The sequence below is a fragment of the Amyelois transitella genome, chromosome 30 (assembly GCF_032362555.1).
Source record: "Amyelois transitella isolate CPQ chromosome 30, ilAmyTran1.1, whole genome shotgun sequence".
Lineage (NCBI taxonomy): Eukaryota > Metazoa > Arthropoda > Insecta > Lepidoptera > Pyralidae > Amyelois > Amyelois transitella.
Window position 1 is genome coordinate 4,451,331 of NC_083533.1, and position 24,476 is coordinate 4,475,806.

The following is a 24,476-nucleotide window of genomic DNA, read 5'->3' on the forward strand; positions in this document are numbered from 1 at the left end:
TACGAGTTTGACATGCAAACTAGTCAACAAGCTTCGGAGTGGCGCCTTCCAACTGAACCGAAACCGAAAAAACCACGCCAAAGTCGTTCAAAAGTCAAAGTCATGTTGACTGTTTTCTTTGACTATCGCGGTGTTGTGCACTCGGAATTCTTGCCGGAAAGTCAAACGGTAAATAAGGAATATTATTTGAGTGTTATGCGGCGTTTAAGAGAGCAAATCCGACGAAAAAGGCCAGATTTGTGGAAAGAAAATTCTTGGATTTTGCACCATGATAATGCACCTTCGCACAAGGCCATCATTGTGAACGAATTTTTAACCAAACACTCAACAAATACCATCGAGCAACCACCATATTCACCAGATATGGCTCCAGCCGACTTTTTTCTTTTTCCTAAACTCAAATTACCACTTCGTGGCACCCGTTTTCAATCGGTAGAAGACATAAAAGAGAATTCGCGGCGAGAACTGACCTCAATTCCGGAAACAGCGTTTAAAAAATGTTTTGATGATTGGATTATTCGTTGGCTTAAGTGTATCGTTTCTAAAGGAGCATATTTTGAAGGTGATTAAATAAATTTGGATGAATAACAAACAGTTTGTGTATTATTGATCTTTTCCTGCTACTTTCTTGACAGAGTAGTACAGCTACTTTTTATCCCGTAGTTCCCGCGGGCTTGATAGGGTTTCCATGCGGACGAAGTCGCGAGCGCCCTCTAGTTTGTGGTTGAAGAACTTTATTTCTCAATGAAATTTACATTTCACTTACAGAGAAAACATTTAAAATAAATATGTCCCGGTGGTTCCCGGCACCATTACAAAAAAGAATAGGACCACTGCATCTCTTTCCCACGGATGTCGTAAAAGGCGACAAAGGGATAGGCTTATAAACTTGAGATTCCTCTTTGAGGCGATGGGCTAGCGACCTGTCACTATTTGAATTTCAATTCTATCACTAAGCCAAACAGCTGAGCGTGGCCAATCAGTCTTTTTAAGACTGGTGGCTCTGTCTACCCCGCTAGGGATATAGACGTGATTATATGTATGTATGTATAGATTATTTTCATAAGTTATTTATATATCTTTTGAAATATACATGAGCTGATTGTAATATATGTAATTTGTTTAACATTAAATGTTATTTATCGTTCCATCACAGATAACAGGAATGACTTGCGCTTCGTGCGTCAACAAAATCGAGAAGAGTCTGCTCAAACTGAGCGGGGTGACGTCCTGTTCTGTCGCATTGCTCACGGCGAGGTAATTACATACATACATACATATAAATATAAATATATACCGGACAAATTACACTGATTGAGTTAGCCTCGAAGTAAGTTCGAGACTTGTGTTACGAGATACTAACTCAACGATGCTATATTTTATAATAAATACTTATATAGATAAACATCCAAGACGCAGGCCAATCAGAAAAAGTTATTTTCTCATCATGCCCTGGCCGGGATTTGAACCCGAGACCCCCGGTGTCACAGACAAGCGTAATACCGCTGCGCCACAGAGGCCGTCTATATCCCTATATGGTCACGTCTATTATCCCTTGCGGGGTAGAATAGAATATTTATTTGCTTTTGACTAGTGTTTACAAAAGGTGTAAAAACAAAACATATTTCCTCCTGGTTTTAGCCATGAATTATAGCATGCAAATTATTATAAAATTATACACAAGTCAGTTAAGTCAATTAATTAATTCTTAATAAAATGATGAAAATATATTGTCAGTTTGTTACAATAAATAAAAAATAATTATGTATAAATTTAATTTTTATCTAAAATGGACAGAGCCAACAGTCTTGAAAAGACTGAATGGCCACGTTCAGCTGTTTGGCTCAATGATAGAAATGAGATTCAAATAGTGACAGGTTGCTAGCCCGTCGCGTAACAAAGATCCCAAGTTTGTAAGCCTATCCCTTAGTCGCGTTTTACGACATCCATGGGAAAGAGACGGAGTGGTCCTATTCTTTTTTGTATTGGTGCCGGTAACCACACTACTAAATGCTAGTTTTATTTCATTTATAAAGAGAATTTCATTAAATAAAAAAAAAATTTCATTTTATTTCTAGAGGCAAAATAAAATACGACCCGGATGTGATCGGCGCGCGCACTATATGCGAGTGCATCAACAGTCTCGGGTTCGAAGCTCGCGTACTCAACACCAACAGGCCGGCCAACGACTATCTGGAGCACAGGTGAGGCTCACCGTCACCACTTGTACACTATACACTGTACACTATACACTGTACATTATACACTGTATGCTATACGCTGTACACTATACACTGTACACTATACGCTGTACACTATACGCTGTACACTATACACTATACGCTGTACACTATACACTTTACATTATACACTACATTATATACTACACTATAAACTATACAGTTTACATTATACACTACATTATATACTACACTATAAACTATACACTTTACATTATACACTATACACCGAACACTGTACACTGTACACTTTTCATTATACACTACACTATAAACTATACACTTTACATTATACACTACATTATATACTACACTATAAACTATACACTTTACATTATACACTACATTATATACTACACTATAAACTATACACTTTACATTATACACTATACACCGAACACTGTACACTGTACACTTTTCATTATACACTACACTATAAACTATACACTTTACATTATACACTACACTATACACTGTACAGAACACTATACACTATATGCGAGTGTAGCAACAGTCTCGGGTTCGAAGCTCGCGTGCTCAACACCAACAGGCCCGCCAACGACTATCTGGAGCACAGGTGAGGCTCACCGTCACCACTTGTACACTATACATACATATAGTCACGTCTATATCCCTTGCGGGGTAGACAGAGCCAATAGTCTTGTAAAGACTGATAGCATTACGATGAAATTTGGTGTGGGTAGCTGAAGACCTAGAATAACACATAGGCTACTTTTTATCCCGGAGTTCCCGCGGTATTTATAGGGTTTATATGCGGATGAAGTCGCGGGCGGCCTCTAGTATATAATACTAGCTGTGCCCGCGACTTCGTCCGTATTTTGGGCATCATTGAAGCCCTCAAGGATGAATAATTTTCCCCGTTTTTTTTACATTTTACATTATTTATTTGCTCCTTATACATAGTTGCAGCGTGATGTTTTATAGTCTAATGCCTTCCTCGATAAATGGTATTTTTAATACAAAAATAATTTTTCAATTCGAACCAGTAGTTTCTGAGATTAGCGCGTTCAAACAAACAAACTCTTCAGCTTTATTAGTATAGATAAGTAAAATTAATAATAACCAAATTCCTCTCGTCCTTTCAACAGGGAGGAAATAAGAAAATGGCGGAACACGTTTTTTATATCGCTCATATTCGGCGGGCCGTGCATGATTGCCATGGTGTACTTCATGAGCCGCATGTCCGAGCACCACAGCGCCAAGGACATGTGCTGCGTGGTGCCGGGTTTGAGTGCAGAGAACCTGGTCATGTTCCTGTTGTCCACGCCCGTTCAGGTGAGCTGGTGGTGATGGGAATCATTCTTGTGGTGAGCTGGTGGTGATGGGAATCATTCTTGTGGTGAGCTGGTGGTGATGGGAATCATTCTTGTGGTGAGCTGGTGGTGATGGGAATCATTCTTGTGGTGAGCTGGTGGTGATGGGAATCATTCTTGTGGTGAGCTGGTGGTGATGGGAATCATTCTTGTGGTGAGCTGGTGGTGATGGGAATCATTCTTGTGGTGAGCTGGTGGTGATGGGAATCATTCTTGTGGTGAGCTGGTGGTGATGGGATGGGGGGGGTCACTTTTAATGCGGACGGGGTCATTTTTATGGTGATGGAGTCAGTTTTAATTGGGACGGGGTCTTTTTTATAGGGAAGGGGCCAGTTTCTATTGGGACGGGGTCTTTTGTATAGGGATGGGGCCAGTTTTAATTGGGACGGGGTCTTTTGTATAGGGATGGGGTCAGTTTTAATTGGGACGGAGTCATTTTTATAGGGATGGAGTCAGTTTTTATTGAGTTGAGGTAATTTTTATAGGGATGGGGCCAGTTTTAATAGAGTTGGGGTAATTTTTATAGGGATGGGGCCAGTTTTAATGGAGTTGGGGTAATTTTTCTAGGGATGGAGTCAGTTTTAATTGGGACGGGGTCATTTTTATTTTTCAGAATGACATATAGGCTACTGTTTATCCCGGAGTTTCCGCGGGATTCCACGCGGGCGTAGTCGCGGGCGGCCTCTACTAAGTCATTTATTGAAACCTTAATGACATTTTTGAAAAATTTGTTTCAGTTCATTGGCGGTTGGCACTTCTACAGGCAGGCTTACAAAGCTTTAAGACACGGCACAGCTAATATGGACGTATTGATCGCAATGACCACCACCATCAGGTAAGGCTCTGTCTACCCCGCACTTGTACGAATAGGCTTGTGAAGCGTCAACTTAACACGTTATGTAACACTAGCTGTGCCCGCGACTTCTCCCGCGCGGAATTGTTATTTTGGGCATCATTGAAGCCCTTAAGGAAGAATAATTTTCCCCGTTTTTTTTTCACATTTTCGATTTCGTAAAAGGCGATTAAAGTATTAGACTTATTCACTTCGGATTCTTCTTTTAGCCATTCACTGTCTGAATGTCAATTCCATTATTAAGCCATACAGAGAACGTGGCTTATCAGTCTTCAACCCTTTTGGCTCTGTCTACCCCACAAGGTATTTGTAAAAGAGGTCCCGGGTTCAAATCCCGGCCAGGGCATGATAAGAAAAGAACTTTCCTGATTGGCCTGGGTCTTGGATGTTTATCTCTTTAAGTGTTTATTATAAAACATAGTACCGTTGAGTTAGTATCTCGTAACACAAGTCTCGAACTTACTTCGAGGCTAACTCAATCTGTGTAATTTGTCCCGTATATATATAAAGACGTAAATATATGTGCCGTGTGGTTCCCGGCACCAGTAAAAAAAAGAATAGGATCACTCCATCTCTTTCCCATGGATGTCATAAAAGGCGACTAAGGGATAGGCGTACACATTTGAGATTCTTTTTCAGGCGATGGGCTAGCAACCTGTCACTATTTGAAACTCAATTCTATCATAAAGCCAAACAGCTGAATGTAGTCTACCAGTCCCTTCAAGGCTGTTGGCTCTGTCTACCCCACAAGGGATATAGACGTGACCATATATACTTCAATGCATACATACGTATGCATTGAAGAGAAAATGTATGTATATGTCTGTCTACCCCGCAAGGGATATAGACGTGATCATATGCATGTACGTATGTATGTATATCAATAACCCTTGTTCCAGTTACGGCTACTCCCTGGCCGTGGTGATAGCGTCGATGGCCATGTTACAAGACACGAGTCCAATGACGTTCTTCGACACCCCGCCCATGTTGCTGGTCTTCGTGTCTTTGGGCAGGTGGCTGGAGCATATCGCTAAGGTAATATAGAATACTCGTAGAATACCTAGAATAGAATAGATTTATTCTCAAAATTGGATACAAGGTATCACTAATTGACGTCACATCACTTAAATTTAATTACAACTACTACCGCTTCCAAAGCGCGCAATGTGTAGAAGAAGCGGCGGAACAAACTGCACTGCATCATTTTCATCGGACGTCAATATAGATCTCTTAAATCTAAATCGTGGACGAATTCACATTGTCTACCTTAAAAAAATATGAATGAATGTAGAACTAATTATTTCAATACGATGTATGTATGTATGTATGAATGAATGAAAATGAAAAATGATTTATTATTTGCTGCAACATAATATGAAGTACATATGTAGATACATTTTTATAAAACTGGACACACACACAATATATTGCAGAGAGCACTTACAAACTAAAGAGTATGTATGTATGTATGATTTCCTCACTAGGCAAGCCTGTATCGAGGAAGCCTAATTAACAGAAAAGATTATGTATGTATGTAAATAAATAAATAATAATAAATATATACGGGACAAATTACACAAATTGAGTTAGCCTCGAAGTCAGTTCGAGACTTGTGTTACGAGATACTAACTCAACGATACTAGTACATTTTCATAATAAATACTTACATAGAAAAACATCCAAGACCCAGCCTAATCAGAAAAAGTTCTTTTCTAATTATGCCCTGGCCGGGATTCGAACCCTGGACCTTCAGTGTCACAGACAAGCGTATTACCGCTGCGCCACAGAGGCCGTCAAATGTATGTATGTATGTATGTCTCATTCTCATGTCCAGGGCAAGACATCCGAAGCCCTGTCCAAACTTCTGTCCCTGAAACCCACGGAAGCTGTTCTGGTGAACATGGACGGTGCCCAGAACGTTGTCAGCGAGGAGAGCATACCGGTCGACCTCGTCGAGCGTGGGGACGTGCTCAAGGTAAGCGATTATTAGTATTGTTAGATAATTATAACACGGGCGATAACTGAATAAGTATAACTTTATTAAATCACTATTAATTCAACTATATGACAATATTTCGTGAGGAGCAAGTTCACAGTACGAAGACCGACAAAGCAATGAATCTTGGGCGACTGCGCGGTCACTTCGTTAGCTCGCCACAGTGGCGCCCTCTTCGTAAATCGTCACCGTTGTATTTATGACTTCCGGCTCGATGCAGTGGCGCCATCTTTTTCAATTTTTCGAAGTCGACAGCCGCCGGAATCACGATTGCCAACAGTATTATTTATTGACAGCTGCGCCTGCGACTTCGTCCGCGTGGTATAGATATTTTGGGCATCATTGAAGCCCTCAAGGATGAATACATCTCATAGTTTACAATTCAATGTATTACACATTGAATTGTAAACTATGATATAAAATCATTGAACTCGATTTTTTTATATCATAATAATTATGCAATCAAAAATCAAATTCAAATTTTTCTTTTCTTTTTATTTTACCTTTTGGCATACAAACTTGGGATTCTTTTTTTAGGCCATGTGCTAGCAACCTGTCACTATTTGAATCTCAATTCTATCATTAAGCCAAATAGCTGAACGTGGCCTATTAGTCTTTTTAAGACTGTTGGCTCTGTCTACCCCGCAAGGGATATAGGTGTGATCATATGTATGCATGTATGTACCCGCGACTTCGTCCGCGTGGTATAGTTATTTTGGGCATCATTAAAGCCCTCAAGGATGAAAAATTTTCCCCGTTTTTTTTCCTCACATTTTTAATTTTTTTCTTTGCTCCTTATAGTTGCAGTGTGATGTTATTTACAGCCTAAGCCATCCTCGATAAATGGTCTATAAGACGCAAAAATAATTTTTCAATTCGAACCAGTAGTTCCTAAGATTTGCGCGTTCAAACAAACAAACTGCAGCTTTATAATATTAGTACAAATTTATTAAAATGTCGTGTGGTTCCCGGCGCCAATAAAGAAAAAAAAGAGTAGGATCACTCCATTTATTTCCCATGGATGTCGTAAAAGGCGACTAAAGGATAGGCTAGTAAACTTGGGATTCGTCATTTAGGCGATGGGCTAGCAACCTGTCACTATTTGAATCTCAATTCTATTATTAAACCAATCAACTGAGCGTGGCCTATCATACTTTTGATGACTGTTAGCTATGTCTACTGTGTTTTTGTTAAATAGTTTTAACACAACGAACAACCATAGCGTGTTCTTTTACGGCACAGCGCCATCTAGCGTCAAGTATCTATCTATATATCTATCTAAACTAATGCTAGCACATTCATTTTTTATTTTTGTTCGTTCAGGTGGTGCCCGGCGCTAAGATCCCCGTGGACGGCCGCGTTATATCCGGTCAGAGCACGTGTGACGAGTCCCTCATCACTGGCGAGTCGATGCCCGTGCCCAAGACTAAAGGTATGTGGGAGTGAATGAACGGATGAGTGAGTGAATGAATGAGTGAATGAAATGAAATGAATGAGTGAGTGAATGAAATGAATGAGTGAATGAATGAGTGAATGAATGAGTGAATGAATGAGTGAATGAATGAGTGAATGAATGAGTGAATGAATGAGTGAATGAATGAGTGAATGAATGAGTGAATGAATGAGTGAATGAATGAGTGAATGAATGAGTGAATGAATGAGTGAATGAATGAGTGAATGAATGAGTGAATGAATGAGTGAATGAATGAGTGAATGAATGAGTGAATGAATGAGTGAATGAATGAGTGAATGAATGAGTGAATGAATGAGTGAATGAATGAGTGAATGAATGAGTGAATGAATGAGTGAATGAATGAGTGAATGAATGAGTGAATGAATGAGTGAATGAATGAGTGAATGAATGAGTGAATGAATGAGTGAATGAATGAGTGAATGAGTGAGGGAATGAATGAGTGAATGTATATTAGGTTATTTATAATTTACACATCCTGTGAGATTCGACACAAGGTATGATTCTACTGTTTCTTTTTATCTTATTATATGCACTATGTTGTATTCTGTTATGTATGATTATAAATAAATATTATATCCGGTCAGAGCACGTGTGACGAGTCCCTCATCACTGGCGAGTCGATGCCGGTGCCTAAGACTAAAGGTATGTGGGAATGAATGAAAGAGTGAGTGAATGAAATGAATGAGTGAGTGAGTGAGTGAATGAGTGAGTGAATGAAATGAGTGAGTGAGTTAATGAAATGAATGAATGAATGAAATGAGTGAGTGAATGAGTGACTGAATGAATGAGTGAGTGAATGAATGAATGAGTGAGTGAATAAATGAGTGAATGAATGAGTGAGTGAATGAATGAAATGAATGACTGAATGTAAACCAATGTATTCTCTCGTCCACATTTCTATTCTTAGTTTGGATAATTGTGAAGTTGACGTTGTTGAAGAAAATGTCGCATTCAAAAAAATTATATGGAACGGCGGGCAGGTATACAGGTCAGTCTTTTCGAGACTGTCAAGTAAGTAAGGGATAAAGACGTGATTAAATATTATGTACTTATGTGTAATTGACAACACTATATACATACATATAATCACGTCTATATCCCTTGCGGGCTAGGTAGAGCCGAAAGTCTTGAAAAGACTGAAACATTGCAACTTGACGTTCAGCTGTTTAGCTTAATGATAGATTGAGATTCAAATAGTGACAGGTTGCTAGCCCATCGCCTAAAAGAAGAATCCAAGCTTATTTATATGTAGCGGGAGCGATGATTCGGCTCGACCGCCACCAAAGGGAAGACCTTCCGCCAGGCTGGTGTGACGCCTGGGGAACGTTGTGTCGGAGGTTGTATATATAGCTACAACCCGTGAAATCTCTGAAATCGCGATTTAGATTCTTCGCTGCTATTGGTCGAGCGCGTCAATTTCTTCGCGATGATTGACAGTTGTTGTGTAGTTTGATGTTGTGACGAGTGGCGTAGAGATGTCGCCACATATATATTTATTTTTTACGACATCCATGAGAATCTTCCTCCTATGTAGAGACATAAGAGGAAGGAATATGCAGAGACATAGGAGGAAGGTTCTCATGGATGTCATAAAAAAAATTGTACTTTTTAAAATTGCAGGAACATTAACAACTAAAAATTGTCCTATTCAAAATTCCACAGCATTACTAAACAAACGAAACGTATGCACAATTACAGATTCCCTAGTAATAGGCGGTAGTATAAACCAACATGGCGCTTTGCTAGTGAGAGCCACGCACACGGGCGAAGCGAGCACTCTCGCGCAGATCGTGAGGCTGGTGGAGGCGGCGCAGAGCAGCAAAGCGCCGGTGCAGAGGCTGGCCGACACCATTGCTGGGTGAGTCTGAACTGAGTTCGAAGTGAGTCTGAACTGAGTTCGAAGTGAGTCTGAACTGAGTTCGAAGTGAGTCTGAACTGAGTTTGAAGTGAGTCTGAACTGAGTTCGAACTGAGTCTAAATTGAGTCCGAAGTGAGTCTAAACTTAGTCTGAACTGAGTGTAAACTGAGCCTTAATAAGGTTAACTAGTCTTAATAAGAGTGTGAACTGAGTCCGAATCCAAACGGAGTCCGAACCGTGCCTAAACTGAGTACAAACTTAGTGAAAATCAAACATTAGCCCAGATCGTGAGGCTGGTGGAGGCGGTGCAGAGCAGCAAAGCGCCGGTGCAGAGGCTGGCCGATACCATTGCTGGGTGAGTCTGAACTGAGTCCGAAGTGAGTCTGAAGTGAGTCTGAACTGAGTTCAAAGTGAGTCTAAACTGAGTCTGAACTGAGTTCAAACTGAGTCCGAATTGATTCTGAACTGAGTCTGAACTGAGTCTAAACTGAGTACAAACTTAGTGAAAATCAAACATTAGCCCAAATCGTGAGGTTGGTTGAGGCGGTAAAGAGCAGCAAAGCGCAGGGGCAGAGGCTGGCCGATACCATTGCTGGGTGAGTCTGAACTGAGTCGGAAGTGAGTCTTAACTGAGTCTGAAGTGAGTCTGAACTGAGTTTGAACTATGTCTAAACTGAGCCTCAAGAAGGTTAACTAGTCTTAATAAGTGTGTGAACTGAGTCCAAACGTGTAGTTGCCTTTAACGACATCCACGGTCAATAAATGGACTGGTCCTATTCTTTTTTGTTCAGGTGCCGGGAACCACACGGCACAATTGGTAAACATTATATTTATTTTTATTGTCATATCCTTGTCAACAGGTACTTCGTGCCGTTAGTGGTGTTCCTGTCTCTGCTCACTCTCGTGTGTTGGATCATCACCGGCGCCATCAATGAGGACATCATCATGCAAATCACTCCGGTGAGACTACATCATCATCATCATCACAAATCGAATAACTTGAATAAAGAATAAAAAATGTTATATATTTCAAATTCAAATTCAAAATTTTAATTCATTATTATATATTATATATCATTATTACTATCATAACATATTAATTATTACTATCATATCGCTTAATAATTGTCAGATCTTTTGGTCTCACAACATTGGTTGACGTCAATAAATTACTTAAAACTACTTTTACTGGAAGAGGTAGTCTCTGCCTACCCCTCCGGGAAAGAGGCGTGATTTTATTGTATGTACTTTTACTGCCGCTTCCAAGGCGTCAGTGCAGAAGAAACGGTAACAAATTATATATGTATACTTTGTGTTGTAACACAAATAAGTTTTATTTTTATCTAAGATACATTTGACCACGGTTCAGGTACGGAGTTCGAATCCCGGCCAGGGCACGATGAGAAAATGATTGTCCTGGGTCTTTGATGTTTGTCTACATAAGAATTTATTATAAAATATAGTATCGTTGAGTTAGTTATCTCGTAACACAAGTCTCGAACTTACATCGCAGCTAACTCAACCTGTGTAATACCAATACTATATTTAATTACTATTTTATTTATTTATACACATATAATACGTCTGTTACAGGAAATATTCCGCAACGCTGGCTACTCCAAATGGGAATTGATTGTCCAAACTGCATTCCACTTCGCTCTCTCCGTGCTGGCTATAGCGTGCCCGTGCGCACTGGGGCTGGCCACGCCCACCGCCGTCATGGTGGCCAGCGGCGTGGGCGCCGAGCTGGGGCTCCTCATCAAGGGGGCGGAGCCCCTGGAGAACGCCCACAAGGTAGGATTAGACGCGAATAGAAGGTTACTTTAACCATTACTAAAGAAGTGGTCCACGCCCATCGCCGTCATGGTGGGCGGTAGGGTGGGCGCCGAGCTGGGGCTCCTCATCAAGGGGGCGGAGCCCCTGGAGAACGCCCACAAGGTAGGATTAGACGCGAATAGAAGGTTACTTTAACCATTACTAAAGAAGTGGTCCACGCCCATCGCCGTCATGGTGGGCGGTAGGGTGGGCGCCGAGCTGGGGCTCCTCATCAAGGGGGCGGAGCCCCTGGAGAACGCTCACAAGGTAGGATCAAACACGAATAGAAGGTAACTTTAACCATTATTTAAAAACTGGTCCACGCCCATCGCCGTCATGGTGGCCGGCAGGGTGGGCGCCGAGCTGGGGCTCCTCATCAAGGGGGCGGAGCCCCTGGAGAACGCTCACAAGGTAGGATCAAACACGAATAGAAGGTAACTTTAACCATTATTTAAAAACTGGTCCACGCCCATCGCCGTCATGGTGGGCGGCAGGGTGGGCGCCGAGCTGGGGCTCCTCATCAAGGGGGCGGAGCTCCTGGAGAACGCTCACAAGGTAGGTTTAGACAATAATAGAAGGTTACTTTAACTAATGGTTAAATAGTGAAAATTACATAGCATTGAGTGACTAACTACCCTAAGGTTGACTGGAAGAGATTGCTTTAGCGATAAGTCCGCCTTTGTACCTCATTGCCTGTTTTTTTTTCTATTTTTCTTTTTCTTATGGTGCAATAAAGAGTCTTATCTATAACTACCTTAAACTAGCGGTACCCATCGCTGTCATGGTGGGCAGCAGGGTGGGCGCTGAGCTAGGGCTCCTTATAATTGGGGCGGAGTCCCGAGAGAATGCTCATTGCTAAATAAATAAATATATACGGGACAAATTACACGGATTCAGTTAGCCTCGAAGTAAGTTCGAGACTTGTGTTACGAGATACTAACACAACGATACTATATTTTATAATAAATACTTATATAGATAAACATACAAAGCTCAGGCCAATCAGAAAAAGTTCTTTTCTCATTATACCCTGGGCGGGATTCGAAAATAAAATTTGCATTGATACTGAAATGTGAATTTGGGCAGAAAATAGACTGAGTTAGATCTCAAATTGAAATGACATTGACTTCAAATTTGACTCTTGATTTAAAAAATAACCCTCAAATGGTCACTTTGATCCCAAAATGGTCTTTTGGTCCCAAATGTGTCTTTTAATATTTGTAATGTACTCTTTTAGTGAACAATAAAGCATTTACTAACTTACCTAAACAGTATCGTTTCACCCCATTTTGAGATTCTTTCACCCCACTTTAAGTTCTCTCTTACAAAGACCTCTAGATAAATGTTCAAGATATGAAGCACTTTTATCTTATATAACAAGTATAATCTTTATTGTATCTAATTAAATTCTATTATACACTAACTTATACAACAAGTATAATCTTTATTGTATCTAATATGTATATTCTATAATACACTAATATACATATTTATGTCATGAAATATAACGAGAGTTAAAGTGCCGTGTGGTTCCCGACACCAATACAAAAAAGACTAAGACCACTCCATCTCTTTCCCATGGATGTCGTAAAAGGCGACTAAGGGATAGGCTTACAAACTTGAGATTCTTTTTTTAGGCGATAGGCTAGCAACTTGTCACTATTCGAATCTCAATTCTATCTTAAAGCCAAATAGCTGAACGTGGCCTATCAGTCCGCTCAGGACTGTTGGCTCTGTCTACCCCGCAAGGGATATAGACGTGATTATATGTATGTATGTATGTATGAAATATAACGAGAGTTAAAAGTGCCGTGTGGTTCCCGACATCAATACAAAAAACTAAGACCACTCCATCTCTTTCCCATGGATGTCGTAAAAGGCGAATAAGGGATAGGCACATAAACTGGGGATTCTTTTTTCAGGCGATGGGCTAGCAACCTGTCACTATTTGAATCTCAATTCTATCACCAAGCCAAAAAGCTGAACGTGGCCTATCAGTCTTCACAAGACTGTTGGCTCCGTCTACCCCGCAAGGGAAATAAACATGACTATATATGTATGTATGTAAATTTGTTGTCTCGATTGGCCCCCCCCAGGTTAAAACTGTGATATTCGACAAGACCGGCACCATAACGTGGGGCCGCACCGGCGTGGCCAAGTGCTCGCTGCTGACGGGCGCGCCCGCCGCGCTGCCGCACGTGCTGCACGCGCTGCGCGCCGCCGAGACGCGCTCCGAGCACCCCGTGGCCGAGGGTGCGTACACACACACACACACACACACACACACACACACACACACACACACACACACACGTGCTGCACGCGCTGCGCGCCGCCGAGACGCGCTCCGAGCACCCCGTGGCCGAGGGTGCGTACACACACACACACACACACACACACACACACACACACACACACACACACACACGTGCTGCACGCGCTGCGCGCCGCCGAGACGCGCTCCGAGCACCCCGTGGCCGAGGGTGCGTACACACACACACACACACACACACACACACACACACACACGTGCTGCACGCGCTGCGCGCCGCCGAGACGCGCTCCGAGCACCCCGTGGCCGAGGGTGCGTACACACACACACACACACACACACACACACACACACACACACACACACACACACGTGCTGCACGCGCTGCGCGCCGCCGAGACGCGCTCCGAGCACCCCGTGGCCGAGGGTGCGTACACACACACACACACACACACACACACACACACACACACGTGCTGCACGCGCTGCGCGCCGCCGAGACGCGCTCCGAGCACCCCGTGGCCGAGGGTGCGTACACACACACACACACACACACACACACACACACACACACACACACACACACACGTGCTGCACGCGCTGCGCGCCGCCGAGACACGCTCCGAGCACCCCGTGGCCGAGGGTGCGTACAGACACACACACACACACACACACACACACACACACACACACACACACGTGCTGCACGCGCTGCGCGCCGCCGAGACGCGCTCCGAGCACCCCGTGGCCGAGGGTGCGTACACACACACACACACACACACACACACACACACACACACACACACACACACACGTGCTGCACGCGCTGCGCGCCGCCGAGACGCGCTCCGAGCACCCCGTGGCCGAGGGTGCGTACAGACACACACACACACACACACACACACACACACACACACACACACACGTGCTGCACGCGCTGCGCGCCGCCGAGACGCGCTCCGAGCACCCCGTGGCCGAGGGTGCGTACACACACACACACACACACACACACACACACACACACACACACACACACGTGCTGCACGCGCTGCGCGCCGCCGAGACGCGCTCCGAGCACCCCGTGGCCGAGGGTGCGTACACACACACACACACACACACACACACACACACACACACACACGTGCTGCACGCGCTGCGCGCCGCCGAGACACGCTCCGAGCACCCCGTGGCCGAGGGTGCGTACACACACACACACACACACACACACACACACACACACACACACACACACACACGTGCTGCACGCGCTGCGCGCCGCCGAGACGCGCTCCGAGCACCCCGTGGCCGAGGGTGCGTACACACACACACACACACACACACACACACACACACACACACACACACACACACACACACACACACACACACACGTGCTGCACGCGCTGCGCGCCGCCGAGACGCGCTCCGAGCACCCCGTGGCCGAGGGTGCGTACACACACACACACACACACACACACACACACACACACACACACACACACACACGTGCTGCACGCGCTGCGCGCCGCCGAGACACGCTCCGAGCACCCCGTGGCCGAGGGTGCGTACACACACACACACCAGACACACACACACACACACACACACACACACACACACACACACACACACACACACGTGCTGCACGCGCTGCGCGCCGCCGAGACGCGCTCCGAGCACCCCGTGGCCGAGGGTGCGTACACACACACACACACACACACACACACACACACACACTCTCTCTCTCTCTTTCACACACACACACACACACACACACTCTCTCTCTCTCTTTCACACACACACACACACACGTGCTGCACGCGCTGCGCGCCGCCGAGACGCGCTCCGAGCACCCCGTGGCCGAGGGTGCGTACACACACACACACACACACACACACACACACACTCTCTCTCTCTCTCTTTCACACACACACACACACACACACACACACACACACACACACACACACACACACAGAGAGAAATATATATATACATATACGGGACAAATTACACTGATTGAGTAAGCCTTGAAGTAAGTTCGAGACTTGTGTTACGAGATACTAACTCAACGATACTATATTTTATAATAAATACTCATATAGATAAACATCCAAGACCCAGGCCAATCAGAGAATGTTCTTTACAGTATTATTTTCTTATTTATTACAGCGATAGTAAGATGGTGCACATCTGTGCTCGGCGAGAACAACGCCAATTCGTACCAATGCTCCGACTTCATCGCCGTGCCGGGCTGCGGGCTCCGGGCCAGACTCAAGTGTACCTCCCAGGCGAGGTTGGAGCACCACGCTGGTTTAGCGAACGCTATAAATCAGGCCAGGTATGAAAGAAAGAAAGAAAAAATATTTATTTGGTACATAATAATATATCAAGAACATAAAACCTTAATCTATAACAACATTTGTACCAAAATGGCCCCCCCCTCAGCATTTGTCGTGGTATATACCGCAACGCTGGTCTTCCGTGGGCACCAACGTGGAAAACAAAATAAAAAAATAAAAATAAAATAAAAAATAAAAATTATATGGCTGCTCTCTCGGTACACTATTGCTCGTTCGTTTTACAATACGAAAAAAAAATCACATAAAAATAAAAAAGGAAGTAATTTAAGCTGCTTATGACTTTTGTGTATCTAAAATATGACATTTTAATTTAATTTTAAAAGATCTAGCTGTGACTGATGTATGTATATTAACATGTATATATTAGTATATAGATGTTTAAGTTTATTATTTTGTATGAGAAAGACTTCTTTGGTTTGCCGTAAGGCGCTAGTATCTATGTAAACAATAATTGTAAAAGGTATAACTAGATGGCATTAAAATATTTTTAGTTTGTTTTGAAACGCGATATGGTTTACCTTATAATTTATTATATATGTTTGTGGCTTTCAAGCCTCGTGGCTTCATGATCAGCCCATACGGATAAGGATATTAAACAATAGATATATTTCGTGTCTTCTTTTACCCCACTTTATGTATGTATGTATTTACCCCACTTTAGAAATTTTCACCCCATTTTTAGTATGCCGTGTCTATATAGACGTGACCAATATGTATGTATGTCAATAAGTGATAACTTGTATCCAATTTTGAAAATAAATCTATTCTAATCTCAATCACCCCATTGATAACATAGTCGAGTTATATTATCAATTGGGTGATTAGATATAGATAGTAAATCTATTTTTGTTTTCTTGCAAACTTGGGATTCTTCTTTCAGGCGATGGGCTAGCAACCTATCACTATTTGAATCTCAATTCTATCATCAAACCAAACAGCTGAGCGTGGCCATTCAAGACAGTTGTCCCTGTCTACCCCGCAAGGGATATAGACGTGACCATATGTATGTATCGGTCTGTTCCAGGCCGGGCGCCACTATATACCTGTCGGGAGTGCCGGTGGAGGCGGTGGCGGGCGCGGGCGACGCGGCGCTGAGCTCTGCGCAGGCGGCGGCGCGCCTCGGCTCGCTCATACTGCCCGAGGGGGAGCAGGTCGGATATATCTTATATATAAATAAATAAATATATACAGGACAAATTACACAGATTGAGTTAGCCTCGAAGTAAGTTCGAGACTTGTGTTACGAGATAATAACTCAACGAAACTTTATTTTATAATAAATACTTATATAGATAAACATCCAAGAGCCAGGCCAATCGGAGAAAGTTAAAAATAAAATAAAATTCTCGTGTCACAATGTTTGTCTCCGTACTCCTCCGAAACGGCCTTACCGATTTTAACCAAATTTTGCATGCATATTCAGTTGGTCTGAGAATCGGCTAACATCTATTTAACATAAGTGTTAAGGCTTGTCCACCCTAAAACATAGAAATTACTTAAAAAATATTTATATGGCAAAACAACGTTTGCCGGGACAGCTAGTTATACTATATGGCTACTATACGGCTCAGGTGTCAGGCGTCAGTGCAGAAGAAACGGTAACTCTCACTCGCTGCACTGCAGCATTTTCTTCATTCAATTCTGCTCCAGCAGGACGCGGAACAAGTGGTCCTGATCGGGAACCGGGAGTGGATGAGTCGTAACGGGATCACGGTGCCCCCCCGGGTCCAGGAAGCGCTGCGGCAGGACGAGGAGCTGGGCAGGACCGCTGTCATAGCCGCCATTAACGGTGAGACTGCTGAGACGGTGAGACGGCTGCGCACGCGCCTCCGTACGCGTGGTATAGAATACATACATACATAAAATCACGCCTCTTTCCCGGGGGGGTAGGCAGAGACTACCTCTTTCCACTTGCCACGATCTCTGTATACTTCCTTCGCTTCATCCACATTCATAACTCTCTTCATGCAAGCTCGGCGGTTTCGGGTACTTTTGACCTGACCCTTTAACAGGACGTCCTTAATTGGTATAGAATAATTGTTATAATTGCCGTAGTGGTTCAGTAATACCAGTAGTTCCTGAGATTAGCGCGTTAAAACAAACAAACACTTCAGCTTTATAATATTAGTATAGATAATAAGAATAACAGTGCCGTGTGGTTCTCGGCATTGCCGTGTGGTTGCCGGGGCACCAAAAAAAAAGAATAGGACCACTCCATCTCTACTGCTTACTAGGACTGCTGTCATAGCCGCTATTAACGGTGAGACACGTAAAATGTAAATCGTAAGGAGTACCAAAGTCTCAGAGCAGTCGTCGGAGCCCCGCGCTACGTGAGGAACTCGACGATCCTCAGGGACCTGAAGTGGGAGGACCTGGACGCGTTAACTCCCAGGAAATTGCGAAGACCGTGGCCGCCACGGCCGCCCCATCGACCTGCCTACAGCTGTAGACAGCGAAGAATACCATTGAAGAGGGCCAAAAGCCCTGACCAATCAACTCCGACTCCCCAAGGGGAGTATGGGAAGCCCATCCCTTAGTCGCCTCTAACGTCATCAACGATGAAGTGGTCTTATTCTTATTTTCCTATCGGTGCCGGGAACCACACGGCATAATAACAATAACGAATAATTGTAACTTCCATTTCAGACGAACTGGTCTGCACTCTCGGCATCTCGGACGTGGTGAAGCCCGAGGCTCACCTGGCGGTGTACTGCCTCAGGAGGATGGGGCTCCAGGTGTGCCTGCTGACGGGCGACAACAGGCAGACGGCCGTGGCTATAGCGAGACAGGTGACTGGTGGGATATATATGGGTACCTACATTGGTTTGAGTGTCAACTTGTAGTAATTTAAAGTGATTAACAATTATCCTAAACTATAATATATTGAAGGAAGTATGCAGAGATCGTGGCAAGTGGAAAGAGGTGGTCTCTGCCTACTCCTCCGGGAAAGAGGCGTGATTTTATATATGTATGTTAATTTTTTATGTGATATTCATTTTCAGGTGGGCATAAATAAAGTGTACGCCGAAGTGCTGCCCTCGCACAAGGTGGCCAAAATACAGAAACTGCAGGAACAGGGGCAGAAAGTTGCTATGGTAAGTTTTGTAAAGATAAATAGCTCTCGCGAGAGAAACTACTATTGTTATAGAAAGGGAAACCAGTTATTGGCTTTAAAATATAGTAGATGTAAGATCATTAATACTGTAACGCTACTGGTTTGCTTAATAAAAAAAAATTAACACATTTTTCATGTGCAGTTTTATCGACATAACTAAACAGTCGATAAAACATTACACGCGTCCATCAATTGTGTCATAAACGTGTTTGGTGTAAGTTTCGATCTAGTCACTGTCAAATTTAAAAAAGCAGTAAAAAAAAAAAATTGTCAAATCTTTGACCAATTCTGGGACTGCAATTCTTCTGACTCTATTCTTAGCTGCAAAATCGCTTATTCTAATACAAGATGTTGCCCGCGACGCGTGGAATAGAATTTTAATGTACTTAAATGAGAAAAGGTGACATGAGACATGAGAAATCTTTGACTGAAATCCGAGAATGCCTAAAACCGGAGCAAGTGAAGAGAGAAGAGTCTGAAGGTGGACCTCGGGCCCCGAAACACTTCTGTGGAGGGTGCGACCGGGAACACACAGAGATGAGAGAGAGAGAGACAGTCAGATTTTAGACTTCTAATGACCATATACATCCCATATTCCGCCAATGTGTTTCAAATACAAATATCGATCGGTTATAATTTTATTATACATAAAAAACATATAATCACGTCTTTATCCCTTGCGGGGTAGACAGAGCCAACAGTCTTGAAAAGTCTGGGATAGGCCACTTCAGCTGTTTGGTTCAATGATAGTAATATTTTATTATAATATATATTTATTTTTACAGGTCGGCGACGGCGTAAACGACTCCCCTGCGCTGGCGCAAGCGGACGTCGGTATCGCTATCGCGAGCGGAACCGACGTGGCGGTGGAAGCTGCCGACCTGGTCCTCATGAGGGTGAGATCCTGACCCGAAATAAATCTATTTAAGCTCGCCGGTAAACAAAAGAGTCGTTGGTGGCAGCAGTGGGATTCAAAACGACGTCTCACGTTTTAAATCCCACTGCTGACACCAATTAGTTTTTTCTAAGTTACGTACAATAGTCTGAATGTCGCTATTTAACTGTTCGTATGTTGATGTTGTTTATTAATAAGATTGGACTGTAAATAATTTAATAAACTTATTTGCACCGTGTTTAGACGAAAATATGGAAACAATAAGGTGACAGTGACAGCTGTCAGTTAACATTTTTTCCATGTATGTATTTTTATTTGTATAAACGTGGCCTATTATTAGGTTATGCCGGCACGTACGGCATAAAGTGCCATGTGGTTCCCGGCACTAAGCAATAGGATCAACCCATCTCGTTCCTATGGATGTCGTAAAAGACGACTAAGGGATGAGCTTTTAAACTCGGTATTCTTCTTTTAGGCGATGTGCTAGCAACCTGTCACTATTTGAATCTCAATTCTATCACTAAGCCTAACAGCTGAACGTGGCCTATCAGACTTTTCAAGACTGTTGAATCTGTTTACCCGGCATGGGATATAGACGTGATTATATTTATGTATAGAATAGAATAGATTTATTTTCAAAATTGGATACAAGGTATCACTTATTGACGTCACATCACTTAAATCTAATTATAACTACTACCGCTTCCAAAGCGCATGTGTAGAAGAAGCGGCGGAACAAACTACACTGCAGCATTTTCGTCGGACGTCAATTTGCAAATATAGATCTCTTAAAACTACATCGTGGACGAATGCACATTGGTCTACATTGAAAAACATGAATGAATGTTAGAACTAATATTTATATATATCAATACGAATATTTCGTCAAACGTATGTATGTATGACCTACCACCTTAATACATACATACGCACTCTTTCCCGGAACGATAGGCAGAGACTACCTCTTTCCACTTTCAACGATCTCTGCATACTGCCTTCGCTTCATCCGCATTCATAACTCTCTTTACCACCTTAATAACCTTATTAACCTTATAAACTATACAACTTATATATATATATTTATACTTATATATATATATTTATACATTTCCATTACCAGAACGACCTGCTGGACGTGGTGGCGTGTCTAGAATTGTCCAGGACGACCGTGCGCCGCGTCAGGCTCAACTTCTTGTTCGCGTCCGTTTACAATCTGCTGGGAATCCCCCTCGCTAGCGGCGCGTTCGCCATTTTTGGACTTCAATTACAGGTGAGATTCGATTCAATTTTTTTTTTATTTATCATTTTTGTAGGTTACTTCATATCACTTAATAATTGTCAGTCTCAATTCTATTATTATGCCAAATAGCTGAACGTGGCCAATATATTTGGCTCCGCGAGGAATATAGACGTCTATATAAAGAATTAATCCCGGTTGTATCTTGAATTTAAAGAACAACCTATCACTACTTTGATTCTCAATTCTATCATCAAGCCAAAAAGCTGAACGTGGCCATTCAGTTTTTTCAAGCCTGTTTGTTGGCTCTGTCTACCCCGAAGGGGTTATAGACGTGCTATATGTATGTATGTTCACCAATAAATCCGCCTTTGTACCATAAAGATTTTCACGATTTGTGCTAGCGTCCTAGTGACTATATGTATGTATGTATGTTTATTGTTTTATTTTCCAGCCATGGATGGCGTCTGCTGCGATGGCGATGAGTTCAGTGTCAGTCGTTTGTTCAAGTTTGTTGTTGAAAACGTAAGTATATATATATACATATATATATATATATACATACATAAAATCACGCCTCTTTCCCGAAGGGGTAGGCAGAGACTACCTCTTTCCACTTGCCACGATCTCTGCATACTTCCTTCGCTTCATCCACATTCATAACTCTCTTCATATATATATATATATATCTGAGAAGTTTTGTTTTTTGTTTTTATTTATATCCTTTTTGTTAGCTGACCTCTTACTTATTTTTACGCTGGTAACTTTAAGAGATAGAATAGGGAGTCTGTGGTACGATGTAAGACGTTATAAGATGTGTTTTTATGAAGTCCAATAAAATAAGAAGATTTACGATATAATTCCGCACTGTTTTACTTTCATTCCCACATATATATATATATACTAGCTGTCCCGGATAACGTTGTTTTGCCATATAAGTAATTTCTAGTAAAAAAGAAATGTTAAGGGTGAACAACCCTTATCACTAAGGGGTATGCAAAATAGATGTTGGCCGATTCTCAGACCTACTCAATATGCTCACAAAATTTCATGAGTATCGGTCAAGCCGTTTCGGAGGAGTACGGGAACGATCATTGTGGCAAGATAATTTTATATTTATATGTCTATTTTGGTTAAACATATGTATAAGTTTGGTTTACTTTTATAATCATAGATGGCGATATCCTATATTGAAACGCGACATGGTTTTGATTTCTGTACTGTTCCCGGGTTCAGATCCCGGCCGGGGCATGATGAGAAACGAACTCTTTCTGATTGGCCTGGGTCTTGGATGTTTATCTATATAAGTATTTATTATAAAATATAGTATTGTTGTGTTAGTATCTCGTAACACAAGTCTCGAACTTACTTCGAGGCTAACTCAATATGTCTTGTATATAATTAATTATTAAGGCATTCGAGCAAATTAACTCAAAAACTACCGAGTTGATTGAAAATTTAAAAATTCCTACGATACGGAGCCCCGCCCTTAACTTATTCGCTTGTATTGCGCTCTCCCATAACTTATTACCTTTTTTACTCAAATATTATAATATTATAACTTTTATTACCAAAGTACTATTACTTTTATTACTAAATTATTATTGCTTTTATTACTCAAATATTATTACTTTTATTTCTTTCTAATTACTTTTATTATTAAAATATTATAACTTTTATTACTAAAATATCGACCCATTCCCCTATCCAGCTTCAAAAAGCCGACAGCAGAGGAACTTCGCACCCCGGAATATCTGCAATCCATACATCTGGAGAGACTCGACAGTATATCAGTTCACCGAGGGCTGGACGAGAGGATACCTGTGTCTGAGAACGCTTCCCCGCTCGCCAAGTGAGTTCCGTTATTATATTTTGCATGACTTTTATTATATTAATTAATTGATGTCCCGGCGAACGTTGTATTGCCATATAAATAATTTTTAAGTAATTTCTAGTTAAAATAAAATGTTAAGGGTGGGCAACCCTTATCAGTGAGGGGTATGAAAAATAGGTGTTGACTGATTCTCAGACCTAGTCAATATGCTCACAAAATTTCACGGTATAATTTAATAATAATTATTTTATTTGTAAGACTATCAATGCACGTATTTTATAAACCCATTTTTTTTTATTTTAACATCATTGATAAGTTTTCATGAACTATATTTTTATATATATTTTTTAATATATCAATTAATTTCTTATTTAACCATCATTAACTAGCACATTGCTCATATCCAAATTTATTGGTTACAAATATCATTTGTAAATTCCATTTTCTTTTATACATACATATATGTGTAACTTTCTTTTATAAGTTCAATTTCCTTTTATAAGTTTAATTTTTATTATAAATTCAATACTCTTTTATAAGTCCTATTAACTTTATGAACTGAACGCACATAACTTTTATTAATTTACACATCACTTTCACAATCTCAAATGCACTTTTGTAAAATTCTAGCAAGAAGAGGGACTCGTGGAAATCAACACTGATCAAGGTCTAGTTTGTATGGTGTGTAGTGTGCGATATAAACATTTAGTTGCGTTGCCGTGTGGTGGCGGGGAATATTATGTTTGTTTGTTTGTTTGTGATTTAATATTCTTAGTTTCAAGTTGGTTCTCGGTACCATTACAAAAAAAGAATAGGACCACTCCATCTCTTTCCCACGGATGTCGTAAAAGGCGATTAAGGGATAGGCTTATAAACTTGGGATTCCTCTTTTAGGCGATGTGCTAGCAACCTGTCACTATTTGAATCTCAATTCTATCATTAAGCCAAACAGCTGAGCGTGGCCTATCAGTCTTTTCAAGACTGGTGGCTCTGTCTACCCCCGCTAAGGACATAGACGTGATCATATGTATGTATTAAGTTGGTGGAAAATATTGTATGTTATGTGGCGTGGTGGTTTAATGTCTTGGAAGTTATAAATAGTTCCATCGGTCAGCTTGATACAATAACATATAATCACGTCTATATCCCTTGCGAGGTAGACAGAGTGAACAGTCTTAAAAATACTGATA

At 41.9% G+C, this 24,476-nt stretch overlaps 1 protein-coding gene across 10 annotated transcripts in view; it reads left to right on the plus strand.

The window, feature by feature from the left end:
• The window catches only part of LOC106138905 (copper-transporting ATPase 1), a 59,349-nt gene that overhangs the window by 33,018 nt on the left and 1,855 nt on the right, over nt 1-24,476 (plus strand). For 8 of the 10 annotated variants that reach the window (XM_060953057.1, XM_060953058.1, XM_060953051.1 and 5 more), the window contains 20 exons: nt 1,157-1,257; nt 2,079-2,204; nt 3,350-3,536; nt 4,312-4,409; nt 5,327-5,462; nt 6,262-6,402; nt 7,747-7,855; nt 9,596-9,755; nt 10,616-10,715; nt 11,349-11,549; nt 13,667-13,823; nt 16,015-16,183; nt 17,230-17,356; nt 17,859-17,994; nt 18,852-18,994; nt 19,208-19,300; nt 20,106-20,216; nt 21,336-21,485; nt 21,907-21,977; nt 23,164-23,304. In XM_060953057.1, coding sequence (XP_060809040.1) covers nt 1,157-1,257; nt 2,079-2,204; nt 3,350-3,536; nt 4,312-4,409; nt 5,327-5,462; nt 6,262-6,402; nt 7,747-7,855; nt 9,596-9,755; nt 10,616-10,715; nt 11,349-11,549; nt 13,667-13,823; nt 16,015-16,183; nt 17,230-17,356; nt 17,859-17,994; nt 18,852-18,994; nt 19,208-19,300; nt 20,106-20,216; nt 21,336-21,485; nt 21,907-21,977; nt 23,164-23,304 — 2,657 coding nt within the window. Of the gene's footprint in view, nt 1-1,156; nt 1,258-2,078; nt 2,205-3,349; nt 3,537-4,311; nt 4,410-5,326; nt 5,463-6,261; nt 6,403-7,746; nt 7,856-9,595; nt 9,756-10,615; nt 10,716-11,348; nt 11,550-13,666; nt 13,824-16,014; nt 16,184-17,229; nt 17,357-17,858; nt 17,995-18,851; nt 18,995-19,207; nt 19,301-20,105; nt 20,217-21,335; nt 21,486-21,906; nt 21,978-23,163; nt 23,305-23,916; nt 23,968-24,476 lie in introns of all 10 variants that reach the window. The other 2 variants (XM_060953059.1, XM_060953060.1) reach the window with 2 other exon arrangements.